At 44.4% G+C, this 19,252-nt stretch overlaps 1 protein-coding gene across 1 annotated transcript in view; it reads right to left on the minus strand.

Annotated features, from left to right (window-relative positions):
• Window positions 1-19,252, minus strand: part of fat4 (FAT atypical cadherin 4) — a gene marked incomplete at both ends in the record, with an annotated part of 85,525 nt that overhangs the window by 24,571 nt on the left and 41,702 nt on the right. Inside the window, 5 exons of the mRNA XM_084456518.1 lie at window positions 2,783-2,957; window positions 3,675-4,597; window positions 5,931-6,281; window positions 6,602-6,863; window positions 11,307-11,438. Of these exons, the coding sequence (XP_084312644.1) occupies window positions 2,783-2,957; window positions 3,675-4,597; window positions 5,931-6,281; window positions 6,602-6,863; window positions 11,307-11,438 (1,843 nt within the window). The remainder of the gene's footprint in view (window positions 1-2,782; window positions 2,958-3,674; window positions 4,598-5,930; window positions 6,282-6,601; window positions 6,864-11,306; window positions 11,439-19,252) is intronic.

Consider the following 19,252-nt stretch of genomic DNA (forward strand, 5'->3'; position numbering starts at 1 on the left):
GAGCAGATTCACGAGAGCCATTGAATGACATAAAAGATCCTGCCTTTAAATGGAGACGGTCATTAAAATTCTTTATCTGCTAAGCGCCGGTTTAGCCTCTGAAAAGGACAAGTCCAAACACTGGGGTCCTATGGGAAAGATTTTAATGACACGGGGGGGATTTCTACGCGACCGTAACCGCCGCCGTAGGCATGGGGGTTTACTCTGCTCCTCTTTAATAAATGTGACCAAACGTGGTGCATGTCAATGTCCCCAAGAGACATTCTCACCACAGGGACACTTACTACAGGACTAGACCCTTCACCTAACACCCCAACTGCTGCTCCACTCCGAGGAGACGCACTATCTGATTATACATCAGCAGAACATAAATAAATGGTAATGAGATTAGGGAATATACAAAATATATCAAGTCTATGAAATGTGCCGCTTTGCTCTGTAAACATAGTAAGCCCTTCCAAGTCACTGTTTGTGAGAAGCTGTGCCATGAATGTTCATGATGCGTGAACTGGCCTTGCTGCTACCATACTGTAAGTGACCAACTGTTGTAAAATAAAATATGTGTTTTCTGAAACTGTGGTGGCCCACCTAAAGAGTTCCACAAACACTCCCTTCCAGCCAACTGTACTGGCTTTGACTCCCTGCTTGAATTCTTATTGTCATGCTGGACATTGTTCTGCAGGGGGGCATAACTTGTATGTTGCTAGGCAGAGGGTAACAAATTTGATTTGCCAGCGGCTGATCCCAGATGTGGATCAAGCCATTAGACCGGTCCGGTCTCTCTCTCTCTCTCTCTCTCTCTCTCTCTCTCTCTCTCTCTCTCTCTCTCTCTCTCCATCCTACTCTTTCCCTTAGAAATGTTGCCAACAACTTTCCACTGCAAATGGGTTCAGATCTTCAAGTTTCCCTTTCGACAAGCCTCCTTGTAAAACACCTTTATGCAGCTTGTATGTGTGCCACATTTCAGGGCCGGAGTGCAGATTTCCAAATAATGACAGGAGCGTGCCAAGCTCTGTTCTCCTGATCCAGGGACAATCATGAGAACCAGAAGCAGGGAGCTCGTTTGTTTCCATCCATTTCATGACAGATTTCACTCAACAGAGCATATCAAGATATTCAACTTAAAGTAGGCCATGATTAATGAGTTTACCTTCGAAAGAGAAGCAGCCATAACAGGGTAAACACACCAGAGGAAGTGAGATTAATTTCACGATCCATTGAGGAGATCAGATATACTGGCCATACAGTACATAGTCATAAAGTCACCCAATCTGCAGATTCATCCATTCCACTTGAATATGATACTGTAATCGTACCTTTCGAACTGATGTTTTTTTTTACAGTATGCACAAAATGCCAATACAAATACAGCATGGAACACGTGAAAATAAAAAGACAAGGGCTCACTGAATAATTTGTGTTAAGCAGGGTTAAGTTTTTGCGGTTGAAAATGAGAACCAGAGAGTTGAGTGGGAACTAGTCTGTACCATCCACCTTAAAGATTCCTAGCCAGATAGCAATGGGATAACCATTTCTCCATCTCAGCCTAAGCCTCAAAAATGTGAGAAAAAGCTGCAGGGTAATTTTGACTGTACAATAATTATGGGTTTTCCGATATTTTGATATTCTTCTACACAAACCCTGCTGCACGCTTCTTGGCGAAAAAATAAGAAATGTCAAAATATTTTGGATTTGTTGACAGGGCCTTGAGTAATGAAATCCACTTGAAGCATATGGTAGACAATCACAAAATACGTTTTCTCACATGAATCCAATACCTTTTTTTAAACTGAAAGTATGGTGCCCAGTCCATCCTAGCTTTCTGTTTATATACTGTATAGCTTCTACGAAACCCTTTTTACTTTTTGAAGGTAACCATGCACTTGTCACTTTAGGTATAATAGAAGGTAATGTACCCTGATGCTGTGCGATCTAGTACTACAGTAGGCAGACCTATGCAGATTAACAGGGGCTATTTCACAAAACAGAGAGTGAATCCTTTATTGTCACAATTCTCACCAAAAGTCTTTGGCGAGTCAAAAATACCCATCATTACAGAGTCACATGGTCATCCAGGAATGAAACATAGAACCGCCCTTTGACCATGAGCACCAAGCCAGAGTAGCCGAAGAAACATATACTTAACTGGGATAGCATGTGATTTGGCTCAAATGTGGATACGCATGTAGTCTCTTAACTGCACATTTACTGACCTCTATGGAATAACAACCTAACCTTTTATCTGGATATAACAAGCGCTACCAATGTGTACAAATAAACACAGCACCCTGTTCAATCAAACACGCAAGCCAGGTTTCCGAGGACTATGTGGAAAACACTATTCTTCTGTAAAAGGAGCAAACGTGTCTCTTCAGGCTCTTTAGGTCAAAAAATGTTCTGTCATTGTGAAATAATATTCACAGTTTGTTGACTTTCTTGTTAATAAAGAAGAATGAAATAATCTAATGTGCAGTGGCTCTGCTGAGTCTCCTCTAGCTCAGGGGCTTAGGCTCCAATAGGTCCTTATGACGCAATACATGTGCACCCTCTAAATTCACCAGATATACGATGTCTTTAACGGGTGATGATAGGCACTAAGGTGAACATGTTAAATATGGTATCCATTCAAATATAAGCACCTGACTTGAAACGCCAGTCCATAATAAAACATAGCGGTCCCTATCCATCTCAATACTGTCCATGCTGTCCGTACGCTGAAACACCACGAACATTACAAGATGACTCCGAGCGGGCTCACAGCTTTCTCTTACTGTGGTCTTACCTGAGTCAGTGACGGTGACCAGAAGAGTGTATCTTCCTTGTGTCTCGCGGTCCAGGGTGCGGGTGAGACTCAGCTGACCGCTGGACGAGAGGCTGAAAGCATCCTCCTCGTTTCCCCCGCTGAGCATGTAGCTTAACTGGCCGTTGGGACCTTGGTCATCATCTCTAGCCACCACCTACAGCATAGAAACAGGTGTCTTAATGACATAGAAAACACAACCACGTTTAGGAATGGGGTGGACACAGGCTAATAGTTCCTGAAAAGGAACTGAAAGGGGACCCATTCTGATATTCTGCCTCCCCCAGCACGCCACAGCCTCCTCATACACCAATAAGCTAGGCATGAATCTTTACCACAGGGCTCGTTAGTGAGTCCCAGTGCATTATGGGCTGCCCAGCATTTCCTGCCCACACAGGGACACAGCCAGGTTGGCACACAGATCTGTATTCTTGTGTGGTATACCCAACACTGCTAGGCCAGTTTTATCACATGCAGCTGGGAACTCATTTCCTCATAGGTACTGTATACAAGCTAAGAAAGCTGCCTGTCACTGGAAACCAATTGATTTTATAACTGTGTAATTTGGTACAGTACATTCTCATATTTCATTATTGAAGAAATCATGGTCTATCTACTTTATGAAAGTGATCTCAATGAGCAGAGAAAATTGGCTTCAAATTATAATTTCTTTATCATTTTAATCCCACTTTTTTCATGGCAATTTGTAAAACATAGCCACCATTGATATTGTGGTAAACCGATCTGAACCACATACTTATTAGGTTAATATTTCCTCTAAATTTGATTAAGCCATTAGCTAATTTTAAGTGGTGGGGGCTGGTGTATGAATTGAGCTTTGTATAACATGATTGACTTGAAACAGCCCTCTGACCTGTAGAATGTTCCTTGGAAGACTCCCCAGGTTCTCCTGAACGTTCACGGAGTAAGGCGAGAGTTCGAACGTGGGCGGGCAGTCGTTCACGTCAAGAAGCACGATGTTGACCGTGGTGCGGTCCACCCTGGGGCTACTCCCGCGGTCGGCGGCCTGGACCACCAACGAATACGACGAGCGCGCCTCACGGTCCAGCTGCTTGGCCACCGAGATCATCCCCGTCACAGAATCAATTCGGAAATCTGAGTTGGCGTTGCCACTGGCGATGGAGAAGCGGATCTGCCCGTTGGTTCCCTCGTCGGCGTCACTGGCGAACACCCGGATGACGTCGGTGCCTGTCAGCGTGTTCTCCTCGATCTCAATGTCGTAGATGTTCTGGGAGAAGATAGGCGTGTTATCGTTGATGTCCAGAACTATCATGGTGACGTCCATGGTGGAAGACAAAGGCGGCTCTCCTTTATCAGTTGCTACCACCGTCAGCGTATAGTTGGAAAGCTCCTCTCTGTCCAGCTCCCCAACCAGCCTCACATCCCCGTCAATCGTCCCAATGCTGAACTTATTCCCGAATGGGCCTCTGAGGGAGTATTCCACATAACTGTTGGGTCCGCTGTCAGAATCAATGGCCTGGGCTGTGAAGACCACTGTATCCACGGGCGTGTTCTCTTGGATGTAGGTCATCTGCTGGGACGTGAAGGTGGGCGGACAGTCGTTGACGTCAAGGAGGATGATTGACACCTGGGCAGTGCTGGTGAAGCGAGCCATGGGGAGCGCGGCCATGTCATGGACAGTGACCACCAGGTTGTAGAAGGACTGGGTCTCCCTGTCCAAGGCTTTCTTGGTCTGGAGAACACCTGCCTTGGTGATGTCAAACTGGCCCTGGGGATCGCCCGAAGCGATAGTGTAGAACAGCTGGGCATTAGGACCTGGGAGAAAACACAATGATATTTAAAATAAATAAATACATAAATAATAATAATAATTAAAAGACCTTCAACTAAACAATATAACCAGAACAAATTATGAATGATGTGCATTTGTACTGTGCACAGTCAAGTGTGGATATATTCAACTTGCCATTGTAATAAATATGATTCCATTTTCATGAATAAGCTTCATACAATTCCTATCAGCAAGCATTTCCTCAAATTGTCCTAGCACAGCAGCTGAACCTTAGCCTGCCACTCTACCTCAGAGTGAACAATGCCAGTATGTACTGTGACAAATCCTTATCAGAAGGGAAACAACACAGCGACTTTATTCTTTTCTAAACTGATAGTGCAGCACTACAATTTTAGAAAATGGCTCACAATTGATACATTGCTTCAAACAACATAACTACAATTACAGTACAACTACACTACACTGCCAAGAAAAAACTATCAGACCTTGACCTCTGGCCTAATCCTTGATAATGTACTGCTCTAGAGCCAAAGTCAATGATCTTAAATTGAGCGGCTGTAATGCAAGTCATCAGTATGTTCATGTGGAACGCAACGGCAGCTTCCCATACCCTGGCGTCTATTTACAGTACACAAATAATCTCTTATCAAAAGCTTGGGTTCTACTTCCACCAGTATTTATGAGAACCACATCTACAGGCCAGGGCTTAGGAAGTGCTACAGTAACAATGGTGCATTGTGGAGGTTATTGCTGAAAAACCAGACACCCCGACAGGGTCATCTTCTATGGACAGCAGAGGAAGAAGGCAGGCCTTTGGTGGAAATGAGACAGCCCTTTTTTCCGGGGAATGTGGGTCACAGTAACCACATTAGGTCTGGTTGGAGCAGTAATTACAGCAGGAGAGGGATGGGGATGTTATAATGGCAAGAAGCAGCTGAGAAACACTAACCCTCTGACCATAATCACCTGATACAGAGAAATACCTTCACCCACTTGATTATACAGCGGGCCTACTGCATCTCACCAAAAGATTTAGACGTGACATTTAAGAAAAATGAAGAAATAAATGTGTGGTTGGGAGCATGTCGGATTGTCATAACATCATGACAGCTTTAGATTATGTTTTGACAGGTTATTTCAAATAAAATACTACTGAGTTTCTTGCTTCTGGTTCCGGGAGCCAGCAGAGTGCATTATGTGCCTTAATGCTCTGCAGAATCATCCCACAGTAACGAGCTGCTTGAATTGAATCAGGTATATTAACGCTCCACTAATAACCAAATCATGCGTACCCATTAACATAGGATTATGACATCTCTCAAACGACCTACCAACGAAAAACAAGAAGGGACATACCGTCATCTGCATCAGTGGCTCCGACAGTGACAACACTGGAGCCAGGAGGCAAGCTCTCTGTCACAGAGGTACTGTACACAGTGGTGTTGAACACAGGCTGGTTATCGTTCACGTCCAGGATGTTGAAGTACACCCTGACCATGCTGGCCTGCCCGCCTCCATCCCGGGCCCGCACCGTTAGGATGTAGTACTGCTGGGACTCGTAGTCCAGAGGCCGCGTCACGTTGAAGACCCCCGTCACGGGGTTGAGCAGGAAGGTCTCGTCCTCATCTTCCTCCTCTAGAGAGTAAGTGATCTCTCCGTTGACGCCAGAGTCCGAGTCGCTGGCCAAGATGGCCGCCACGATGGAACCTGGCAGACAGGCAGACAGTGAGGATTTGTGGGGTTTTGGGTCTGCTACAGCAGGCTGTCTTTCTGCCAACCCAAACCCTTCAAGCTGTCATATTAACCCCCCTTCTTGTAATATTTCATGGAAAAGGTGCCACAGTTAATTTGATTTCCCTTGTTGATTAGGAGAGGCAAAGTCATGCATTAAGAAGCCTTTTAGACACGCCACATGCAAGGATAATTGCATCAATCTTTCACCCACAGCCTGAATATGCTTGAAAAATGGGTGATTGCGTTGTTGGCAGTCAGACACCATACAGTATTATGTGACATTGAGACACTACCTGGTGCCATGTCTTCAGGGATGTCGAATGAGTACGACCCGCGAGAGAACTTGGGCGTGTGGTCGTTGATGTCGCTGACCGTGATGTTGAGTCTCATGTCGGAAGACTGCTTTCCGTCATCGGCTCGGACTAAAAGGGAATACTTGGAGCGCCGCTCACGGTCCAATCGCTTGGTGGCAATCAGGTCACCTGACTCGGGGTCTATCCGGAAACTGTCGTCTGCACCGCTGATGATGGTGTAGGTTACCAGCGCGTTCGGACCCTTCAGAGACAGACCGACAGACAGACAGACAGACAGACAGGCAGACAGGCAGACAGACAGACAGACAGGCAGGCAGGCAGGCAGACCGACAGACAGGCAGACAGGCAGACAGACAGACAGGCAGACAGGCAGACAGACAGACAGACAGACAGACAGGCAGACAGACAGACAGACAGACAGACAGACAGACAGGCAGACAGACAGACAGACAGACAGACAGACAGACAGGCAGACAGGCAGACAGACAGGCAGGCAGGCAGGCAGGCAGACCGACAGACAGACAGGCAGACAGACAGACAGGCAGACAGACAGACAGACAGACAGACAGACAGACAGACAGACAGACAGACAGACAGAATGTATTATTCCAAGTGGCTCATGTTATGATACCTTGCTAACGGCTTGCCAAGCAAATGGTTTAGGCTCAGTGAACTTACAGAACTTTGGCAGGAGCAATGAACCCACATTTGATTCCGGACTGTCAGACTGACATTTTATGAGGCACAATAATATAGAGTAATAGAGTAAAAACATGTATAATTGAAAAATGTTTCAAATACTTTTACAGTACAGTATGTCTTGTCCTCTATAGGTAGATATATCATGCTACATCAAAGCATTTCAACCTGAGAGGGAAATCAGCTGATTTACATGTTAGAGATGTCATGAGTTATCATACTGTACATCTCTGCTTTCTTGTTAAATCAAATACTTTAGCTGTAGTCTCTACAATATCATAAACTACAAAAAAGAAACATAGCTAAATACTTTTACTGCTTACCCTATATGTAAATATGTAACTAGAACCCTTCTAAGAACTGAGTGACTATAGTAAAGAGAGAGAGAGAGAGAGAGAGAGAGAGAGAGAGAGAGAGAGAAAAAAGCACAGGAGCTGAATGGCTGTATTCTCTGGGGGCCTCCTCCTAGTTTTTGAACTTTGGGGCTATAGTGTTCCTCTATAAATGCAACTAATAGATCCCTTGATACCTTGGACAAGTAAGACCACTCCACATGCAAAAGCTATAGCAGCAGGGACGTTGTAATTGGAGAAGGGGGCCAAAATGCGATATGACAACTGAATAATACTGGTGACAGAGCTTGACATTTATGTTTGTGCTGAGTACAAAAGCACATCAGACGACTGCCGCCTAATGTCTTGTGTTGAGGTAAAAAGTCACTTCAAAAGCCACTAGCAGGCTGAAGTGGGGGCTTTTGTTTCAGCTGGTCAAAAGCTAAGCTAAAAGCTTGCAGTGTTTCACTTACCGCCGATGTCAGGGAATTCTTTTGATCTTGCCAATACAATGGTCAACAGACTGCATTTCACATTTGCGTACCTTTGCTACCTGCCTATTGAGATGTCTTAAGAAGCAGCATGATGGCAGTATGCACTAATAGAGTGTTCAGTCAGAGTCAATGCAGTTCTGATAAAGTTCATGCCCCACCACTTATCTCTTCCCCATCACTTCTTTAACCACGGATACAACCCCATCCTTCTGACCGGGCCTCGCTGTACCACAGAGGCCCGCTTTCAGACCCAGACACAGTAAAACATTCTTTTTCTTTTTTTTCTTTTTTACTGAGGGAGGTCAGAGTGAGGTTGTGTTCATCTGCGGACCACACTGTCATCAATCAGAGCTCTGGATCTGGCAATCCCATCAGCCATCTGGGCCGAAAACCGGAACCCGACACCCTCTGCCTGCCAATTAATTCTCTGATAGGGTTCAAGAGGAGAGAGTGGGCGGAGAGGGAACAGGAGGTCCATCACCCCCTTCCATGTACCCCCTAAAGCTGACCACTCTGCTGACCTTCACAAAAGACTTTGATTGGTTTACAGCTCTCCCAAGGTACGTTGGGTAAAAAAAACAAAAAAACATAGGCCAGCCAATTAAAAAGGAAAATTCTAGAGCCAGACCTGGGCAGAAGGAAACTCGTTTAGCAGATGAGTGATTTCGGGAGCAGGCGAGCAGCCCTGGGATATGAAAGAGGTGCGACGCAGACACGGCAGTCGGGGAAACTGAGCTTCCTGTTTTAAACAGCACAGAGTGTACAAGCCAATCACAACAAAGGCCTTCGAAACACCACCACAACAGTGTGAAGAGAGTCAGTCAGTTGACTCTTAGCTAGAGCTTTTATATGACATACTGTAGCAGTGAGTGCATACGGTACATGTATAGTACAGTACACTGTATGTGTAATCCTGACTGGACTTGAACCCAGACATCATTCATGGTATGCTCTGTCCTACCAACTGTCACCTACTGTAAGTGTATCTGAATTCTGAGACAAGGTTGAGGGTTGAAAGTTGTTGATTTTCTTTTTTTTTCTTTTCTTTTTTTTCACCTTAGCACCCATTGTTCTACTTTCTTTCATTAAGCAAGCTTTACCTGCAACATATTTTCCACTTTAGGTCAGTGTACTCATAAAATGAACATGTTCTGTCCAAAAAAGAGAAAAACACAGCCTCTTTCTTTCCAGTGAAGTGAGGATCATTTTCTGGGAGAAGCTTTCAGAGTGAGAGTGAGAGGGAAAAACTTTCATCTCTTTTGTTCCAAATCAAATGCATCCAACCGTTCTCTTGATTCGGGTGGAGATGGGTGTGGCGAAAAAACGGATGCATAGAACCAGCGTTCTGATACGTACACACATGAATCCCACATGTAGCACTGTTAAATTGGACGGGATCATTATGATGTCTGTATTCAGCCAGTCAGCTGGCCAACAGCTTGTGCTCTTGGCTACGGCTGTAGAGCTCACACATGTGGCTTTCTGAATAAGGGCTCCGATGCGTTCCGTACGGTTAGTGCCAGAGCAACTTAAGTTTCCTGCGTTAGGATGTGGGCAAAACTTTGGCTCGCCTTATATCTGGCTCGAAAAATAGCTGGAATGAAATGCAGGCTCTTATTTACTGACCTATTCATTGCTGTGTTGAAGTTCGGGATAAACATCTCTTTGCCTGTAATTCCATATTGAAGGTTCACGTTAACATTCTTTATAATTGACAGCTATTGACAACAATTGAGTCTTCATCCCGATACTATTAAGGTGAAACTTTTGCTTTCATTTTTCCTTCATGACCTACATGAAAGGTAAAAGGATTCATCTGGAGTGGCGGTTCGATTGCTGGTTCAAATCCCATGCCAGGTAACATAAACTGGGTTTTAAACACTATTGTGTTTAAACAACAAGCAGTGGCTGACCCTGTGCTACTCTCAAGTGTAAAGTGTGTTTGTGTGTGTGGAGCAGACAACTGACTCCCTTTTAAGTAGATAAAAATTCAATCCAAAACCATTTCCTTGTCACCTATTAAGCACTGTGAACAGTCAGAGGAAGCGAGGAGAGAAAGCAAAGAGAGGAGGCGTTTCGTACTATTGGAACACTGCTCAAGCCATTGAATTTGAATATAAGGGACAAAGAGAACAACTGTGAAAACAACCCTTCAATTTCAACACCATACAGTACATTATGCTAAACGTGTGTTAAACCTTATGCTAAACTAGATCAAAGCAGTGAATGCACTGGCATCAAAGAAGAAGGTCAATCAAATAATGCCCTTAAAAAAACTATTCAAAATACTGACGACTCTGGTATATTTATAATTCTGATTAAAAACACTAATTCCAGAAATGGACTGCGCATGATTTTCTTTCTTTCTCACATTCAGAAATGGCAAAAGGGTGAAACAACAGCTGTGCAATAAAAAACCTATGGGCTCAAAAGTTAGCTAACATTAAGTAGGAGTTCATATTCCCTCTTTCACTAATCCCTCTCTCTTCCATGGCCACATGTCTTTCCATCCAGTTCCCTGTCTCGTTTGGCACCACTGAGGAACCACAGACCTGGGAGATGTTGGGAGGGCCTGCTTCTCTCACTGCTGTATTTCATGTCCACATCCTGCCTAAAGCTGTGAAAGATGGAGACGCTGGTTAATCGAGGGCGATGCCAGTGATGTAATGTGAACTACGGGGGCCGCAGAGGGGCTATCAGAGCTGGAGGGCAAGGAATCAATCGTTAGCCGTCCTCCGCAGGGCTCCGTGACACTGGCAGCCCCGAGACATCTCAGGTGACGGCAAAACACTGAGCTGCAGGAAGGTGCGTGTATGAGTGTCTGCCTGAGAAAGCAAAGAATTCGAAACTGCGGTCGGAAGCTTGGTGGGAGAATTTGCGAAGCACATGACGTGGGCTGAGAAAAAGCGATGGCCAACTCTTGAGCCACTTTCGTGAGTTGAATGAAACACAGGTTTTAACAGACAATAAAGATCTTTATTCTAATACTGTTTAGAGAGAGAGAGAGAGAGAGAGAGAGAGAGAGAGAGAGAGAGAGAGAGGTTTAGCTGGCCCACATGTATACTGACCAGGACAGGAAATTCATCTGACAGAGAGTTTCATTCAAACAGGCAGACCAGAGACAGAATTTAAAAGGGAGGGAACCCTGGGAGACTTTACCTCATCTGCATCCGTGGCTGTTAGCTGCATTATCTTGAATCCATCACCAATGTTCTCCTCAATGGTCACGTCAACAATATCGTTGGGGAAAACAGGTGGGTTGTCATTAACGTCCTGTAGTGTGATCTCCACCTGGAGGAAAGAGAAGCATCGGCATTTCCATGACCAACTGTTGCCAAACTCTGTCTGCTAGAGCAATTAGATTCATTGCAAAATTACCTCCTCTGATTCTAAGAGACAAGCAGCCCCATTAGGGATACACTAGTTGTTCTCCCACACATGAAACTGAACAAAAGTTGGTTACTGAAGAGTAATATGTTTCACTAATTTGTGTCACCTGTTATTGTGAAAGTTTGTCAGAAAATAATTCTTGAACAGTTTAACTACTATTGACAACTGAAGACCTCTAATAATTAATATTATTACAATTCATGCACATGCATCCAGGGCAATGGAAAAGCCAATACTGCTGGCAAATTCAGGAAAATAACTGAATAATCGAGCATCAAAGTGAGGCAGACATTATCGTGTCAAATGCTTGTCTAATGCATGTCTAGCTTCATTTAGCTAGAATCATTTCCATTCATACACAACTTACATGTATATGCGATCTGCTCTCGTCTGCTCACCCACATATGCATTTTAAAAGTAGGCTAAACAGTGTTCATTTGAATCATAACAGACATTTGCTTTGCATTCTTGCATTCTCTGTTCATTGCTTCTACAAATATGGAAAAGTCGTGGTTAAATTATTGCGTGTTGCAATCTCCATTAATGTTGACGTGATTATGGTAATTATTTGCCAGGCATCACACAACTCATGCATGCTCTTCTTTCTGAGCCCCTTCTATTCAGTGTCTCCAGTCAATTCTGGCGCTTTGAGCCAAATAGGAAATGGGAAAGGAACAGCTGCCTCACGTCCACAATGGGTGAGTTTTTTGAACCAACCAAAGTCTCCCTAAAGGCATTTGCTGTGCAGACAATGGGTTCCAAGGCCTGTGGACCACCAAGGGGGGAAGATACTGCAGCCTATTCATACCCGCTATTGACAGGAAAAGCAGACCTCACGTGCCCCCACAAATCCACTCCGCAACAAGAAGCAAGAACTGCCGCCGCCCCCTTTTCAAGCGTCCAGTTCATTAAATATGACCCAGTAGAAGAAGCTTTGAGAACCCCAAACAGAACGGGCTTAGAATAATTCCCATATTCATCATGATTTAAACGCTGTAACTGCTTTTCATTGCTACTTGGATTCCTGCTTTGCTATACAACATGAGAAACAAGTCACTGAGTTGGTGCAAAGCAATACCAGCTCTCATACAGCATGCTACCCATTACAACCCATCTACACACTGACCACTTATTAATGTGATGCTGAAGCAGCTTTCTCTGGTTCCAATGAGAACACAATGACCCCTGGGTCCAGATAACGAGAGCAACACGGCGGATCGGATTCACATCGGCCAGTCCCGGACACCGCCACAGCCAGGCACCTTGTTAAAACATGTGCAGACGACAGCGGGCTGAGCCGAGTCCAACACGAGCTGAGGGAAAGGGGGCAAAGTCAACAAACGATGAATATTTATCTTCCATCCCGCGCGTCCCCTTGATGTGTAAATAATGCAAGGCCCACTTCTGGGGAGTGAGCTAATTAGAGAAGAAGTACGGTTATGAGAAATAATTATGCCTCACCCTCTGAGTTTACATTACCCACGTTCCCTCAGGAGAGGAATATCAAAGAGGTTCTGTGAAAAATTCATCGGAGGAAGAGGAAGTGAGGTCAGGCAGGAGGGAGAGAACTTGCTCCTTGCTTCTACTTGTCACTCAGGGCTGCAGGGTCTGGTCCAGACACTTGGGTTTTGGGCAGGTGAAACACATTAGTTTACACTGGAAAAGATTGTGTTTCACTGACTACCGTTTCAAGTTGCAGCTGCTAACTGGATGCTGGCTCTCTATTATTTAAAGACCCACATGAATGATTTAGCCGGGGGGTAGCTCCTGACTGCTGTCGATTATGATACCTTAAGTGATCAGGATTATTTGCCAGGAGTCCAAGACTGAAGTCTACACTGGATACAAGACTGCTTACACTGCAGACTGTTTATCAAACTTGACCATCTACAACTTGCAAGGTGAAACATGAATCAATAAAGGGCAAATTTCTTAAGGATACCTTTGAAGATGATTTAACTTATTGCCAAATAAATCCACAGCTGGCTGGGGGAATTGTTTAAACAGTACATCCATTTGGCATGCAGGGCTTACACAAGTGAGTTCAAACACTTAGGGGCGAATTCACTAAAGCAAATTGCGCCCGCTAATTGCACCATTATATTGCGCGTCAGTTGCGCCCGCTATGTGCTCCGTTTTAAAAACCTATTCACTAAAGACATTGCGCTAATAATATCCCAGCGCAAACACGCCCATTCGGTGTTTGCGGCTGAGTGCAATTTGCTGCTGATATAGGAAATGACTATAAATACTGCGCATACAGCGCATACAACTCGTATGCATATCATTGGACGATGGCAGACAGAAAAAGAAAGATACGATTTTCAGACAGCGAACTTGAAGTCCTCACGGACGAGGTTCAAAAACATGTCTCACAGCTTTCCGCAAAAAATATCACGACTGCAGCAAAAAATCATATTTGGGGTTTAATTTCCCAATCAGTCAGTGCCATTTGTGTGTGTAAACGCGGAAGACTGCAAACGGAGGTGGAATGATTTGAAAAGACGAACAAAGGAAAAATTGTCATTTTATGTTATGCAAGTTGCAGCACGATCATCTGGCATACTTTTGGGGGAGTGTATAACATTGCCCCACCGGTACGATCTAGGCATCTAAACGGCTTTTCAGGATTCCAAATGTGCACCCAATCACACCGCGCGTCCTGATGCCAGTTGTACGCCGCCTCTCCAACGTTGGAAGGATTACGCACGGGAGTCATCATCCATGGCTGAAGATGATACCTGCCGTCACCTATGATACAAAAGCAAAATATTTTCAAGACCATTCAAATAAAAAAAATATTGTGTAGGCTATGTTTTTATTTATTTATACCTATATCGGTATAAATTCTATATTCAATGAACAGCTATAGGGAATGTGCAGTTTCGCGTATAGACTATTATACGCACAGTTTCGCGCTATGTAGGCTATTATAAATAAGTAGCCTATTATTCATTGTGGGAGCTTGGACTCGCTGGGGACGGGTGGAGAGACGCATAGTCAACTGAGCCTCCCCAGACGCGACTTCATCCTCCAGTTGGCTGAAGAGCTGCGCGCTCTGGTGTCCAAACAGCTACCACGGTGGTTCTAGTGTTAAATCAAAAAGTGACCTTCTTCTAAATATTCTCTCACGAACAACATGCCTGGCATTGCGATGCCGAATTCGCCTCGCAACAATCACTGCTGCCATGATCAGCGGACAGGCTGGCCGCGACACACCCCTTGCGCTTAAATACCACCACGTTTCTGAAAACGGTATTAATTTCACTTTAACTGCGTGAGGCAATTTGCGCCGATCTTTGTGAATTGGGCGGGTTTTGCAATAATGTTCATTTGCATAGAAAGGGGAACATTCTCCGCCCATATTACCTAATTTAAATATGAGCTAATAACACCGGCGCAGAGGAACGCAATGACGAACGCAACGCAGTTAACACCGTATTTCACCCTTTGCGAGGGCTTTGTGAATAGCAAACATAATTTTTGACTTATTTGCACAGGCTTTGCGTCAGGAAAAGCTGCGCAATCCTTTAGTGAATTCGCCCCTTAGTCACCATGGTGATGGCGGATTCACGCCGTCCTCTATCTTCACAAGTCTTTTTTTGGGGGGGAGGGGAGGGGGGGGTCTGGACTGGACTTTACTGAACTCTCTTGACTGTGTCACGGCCTCAGTCGTGAAGAGCAACAGAATGTACTGAATCAGCTTCTCCATCCCTGGTGTGTTTTAGGCATTGCATACGGTGAAGAGAAACATGGAGTCCAGTTTCAGTGCTGTCTCGGGTAAAGGCGTCTCCTGAGTCCCTGGGAGCCCAGAATCCTTTCTCTTTTTATCATTGTCATATTTTAAACGGTGGAAGCTAGCACAAGCAGCCATTGCCAGCTTTTTCCCCCCAATCTCTCATACTTGCATTTCTGCCAAGTTCACAACTAAGATCGAAGGAAAGAGCTACAGAAGGAACCCATCTATTCTTTGAACAATACCCCCAATAGGTCACACACATATTTTGTGAGTTAGTGAGTCAGTCAGTCAGTCAGTCAGTCAGTCAGTCAGTCAGTCAGTCAGTCAGTCAGTCAGTCAGTCAGTCAGTCAGTCAGTCAGTCAGTCTTTCCTACCATTGCAGGGGCCAATTAATTAAGTGAGTGCTGGTCCGCATTAAAGATGAGTAATACCATACACAACTACTCCTGCAAACGCAGTAGAGCTCCAGCTAAACAGGGTGAAGCACACATCAACGGATAATGTCTTAAAGCTCTCTAAAACCCAGCAAACTTTCACCTCTGACGCAACACTTGGGCAGTCAAACCAGGGTTATGTGATCATAAAATAGACATAGGGCGTGTAGAGAATAATCATTTCAAGATGATTACTCGTCTCATTAGACTGTTGACGACTTCATGTCAAAGGTGGAGGAAGTACTGATTTTTGCCCCTCATTATGCCTGGCCTTTCAGATTGAATAATTCCTCCCTGTATCACCAGAAAATGATTGTGTACTGTAGCGGTAGTGGAAAAAAAACAACTCATTTAGAATCTAATGTGTCTGCAACCTGCATCACACAAGCTATTCTACACATAACACTTCATCACAGCAAAGGCCCCAAAATCACGAGCTGTTCAAAGAAATTACTCAGGCCTTGGCTCCTAATGAAATAAACTGAAAAAAAGAATGTTTGTAATGCCAGAAAATGAACCGATACTAAAAACATGTGCTGGTTCTATTAAATTATGATTAGAAAAGAAATCTCTGCTAAAAAGCTGGCTAATGTAGAATGTACTGTTTGTTATGCTATAAAATGAAGCTGGTTACGTTTGGAGATTTCAATAGGGCCTAAGCAGAGGTTCTCTAACACAGAGAAAGATTGGTACTGCGTATTCAGTCAGACACAAGTATCACAGCAAAAAGGATCAGAGGCTACATCCCTTCCAAATAGACCAAGACATCCTATGTACCACACCCAAGTTCAGCAAGGACACTCTCATCAATAACCAATCATTTCTACAAGAAAAATATCACTTCTAAAGGTGCTCTATCTATGCCTCTGCATTTAAGAATTTGTACCTTTCTTTAAGATCCTGTTTTATTTAAGAGGCAATGAATTGCTCAAGACAATCTGTCATCTTCCTGACGTTGGAAATGTATTACGGACCATCTATAAACCCCCAGCCCTGTCCTCTGTGTTTGCGCTGCTTAATCTGAAAACCTTCTGGTTTGATCCGTGGACGTCTGATGAATGCCCTGCTATATCTCCCAATGTAAAGTCCAACCAGGGTGATATAACGGCACATTCGACATAATTCATTTCCTGAGACTCCAGAGATCCGCAGACAAAGACCATCTTTATTTCACTTTATCTTCACTTTCCCCCCCCAACTTTCCCCTTTACTCATTTTGACTGTTTGGGTATAACGTCAGAGACTTTGGGGCTCCAGATTTACAGTGATGTTAGCTTAAGAACTAGCAGGTTCAACGGGTCAAGCACACAGCCCTGAGTACCATCTCGTCTCCGTTTTTAAGAGCAAAGGGAAACATAAGCAAATAATAAAGACTACAGTCCAGGTATAAATTATCTGATCCTCCTGCTTTTTTAACACGTATGCAATCATGACTGTCTTGATTTTGTCAAACAAAAGCCTCTGGGACGATCCATCTTCTGACCGCAGTCAGCGCCGAGTGTATGCGCAGGAGACGGGAATCTGAGCGTGCCGGAGATGGGAATGTGCCCGGGAAAAGGCAGACAAAGCTGGAGGTCTGCCAGGCCTCCCGACACACAGCGCGGTGCCGGGGAGAAGTCAGGATACACTTCTACGTATTCCCCCAGAGCCACCCCCAAAGTCTTCTCCAGACCCAGGAAAACTAGCGAGGGAGAGAAAGAGAGAGAGAGAGAGAGAGAGGGGGGGGGGGGGGGGGGGTTAGGGAAGGAGGGAGGGAAGGAGGGAAGAAGAGACTAAACAACAAACGAGTGCCTGCAAACGATCACAGAGCACCTCGGTCTTATGTAACCAACGACGAGAGAGCGGGGAGACAATGCCGGGCAAGTGGTTTTAATAAAAGGGATCACCATCCTCTCCAAGGAGCACTTCACTGACTGTTAAAAGATAGTTTGTCTAGAGCAGGCCCCCTCCAAGCCCCCAGAAAACTCTTGCCAAGTGAAGTTCCCTCAGCGTGTTGCAGGAGGAATATATAATCTTGCAAAACTAATAACCCACAAGACAGCCTGGACCAGTGTGCTGTTCCATAGAGTATCTGGGCTCCTCGACTTATTCACATATAAAGACTTGAAGACTTGTATTGCCCAGAATGATCAAAGGTAGTATTCCTCTCCATAAACAGACCTCTTTCTTATGGGTAGAACCTGGGAGAGTTGGGTGGAAAGTTTAATCAGGCTGTGTGGTAAATCAGCAAAAAGCTAATGAATGGGAGACAATGTTTACATCTCCTTGAAGCCCCAACATAATAGAAAGCTATCATGAACATGGCCATAGCCGATTAACCACAGTAGCCTAAATATTTCTAGGAAAAAAAAAGGTTAGAGAAATTATAAACACATCAGAGAAAGCATAATTTCTCCCCAAGAGAGGTAAAAACAACATTGTTTGCAAAAGGTATGCTTTGAATATGCATCTTTTTAATCAAAATGTAGAGAGACCATGATAGGAGTCAGGCTGTCTAGAATTCTCCATCTTGGAGCCACTGGCCCTGCGTGATTCTAGGGTCTTATCACTTCAGCTTCTCCACCATTACCACCATTACCGTCAATTACAGCTTTAAACCACTATGAGTGGAGGAAAGAAATGGAGAAATAAAACAAATTCTGAATACTCATAACAAAAAAGAGTCAACAAAAAACTGCCTTCTGCCAAACTGCCAAAACAAGATTTGAAAGGAACGGACAGAAAAACAAAGTGTTATAGTACAAAGTGATTTGTTTTTTCTTTTACATTGACAATTTGATGTGTTTAATCACTGAATCAATCTGTGTGATTCCACATAAAGATTTAAGAGTGGAAGATCTATCTGCCTCTGCATGCGATTTTAGGTTGAACCCTGGGGATCTGGACAAAGAGCTCCTAAATCTAAAGGATACAGATACAGTACATGGCATGTCTCTTTCAAGCCAAACTCTTTCTCCCAGCCTTCTGGTAGGAGAAGCCTGGATTTAAAGACTATTCCAGCATCCATTTAATAGTAGCTGTCAGCGGATGATTGATGTGTATGATTTCCAAGAGCAGGGAGCAGAAAAAAGGCATTGGTGATAGGCTAGGGTAGATTTGGCCAAACACAGGTCAAATCTGCAGAAGCAGCTCATTCCTGCTTGAATACTGTACTGTACAGCTCCCAGTCCAACCACTGGCTTAAGATAATGTACTTAGGCCCCAAATTTAATCATTAGTGTTAGTCTTATTTCCGTCCTGACCAAAGAGGCCATGGATGGTACAAGAGAGCACAAGGAGATGACTTGTACTCAAACCCCAAATCCCTGAAAAAAACTTCTTGGCCCTAGACACTTGTGGAGATCTAATAGGACTGCATGGGTCAAAGCAAGATGTCTACACCTTCTTGTAAGCTGAGACATAGGGACTACCAGCTAACTGCGAAAGGGTCTACAAATTGCTCCATGCCAGAATCCCCTCCCTCTGTCTCCTGAACATGGTGTGTTAAGTGAGAGAGAGGGAGGGGTGTAGGTGACTGGGCGAGTGGTTGAGTGGCGGCAGCC

This window comes from Borostomias antarcticus (genome assembly GCF_949987555.1).
Source record: "Borostomias antarcticus genome assembly, chromosome: 22".
Lineage (NCBI taxonomy): Eukaryota > Metazoa > Chordata > Actinopteri > Stomiiformes > Stomiidae > Borostomias > Borostomias antarcticus.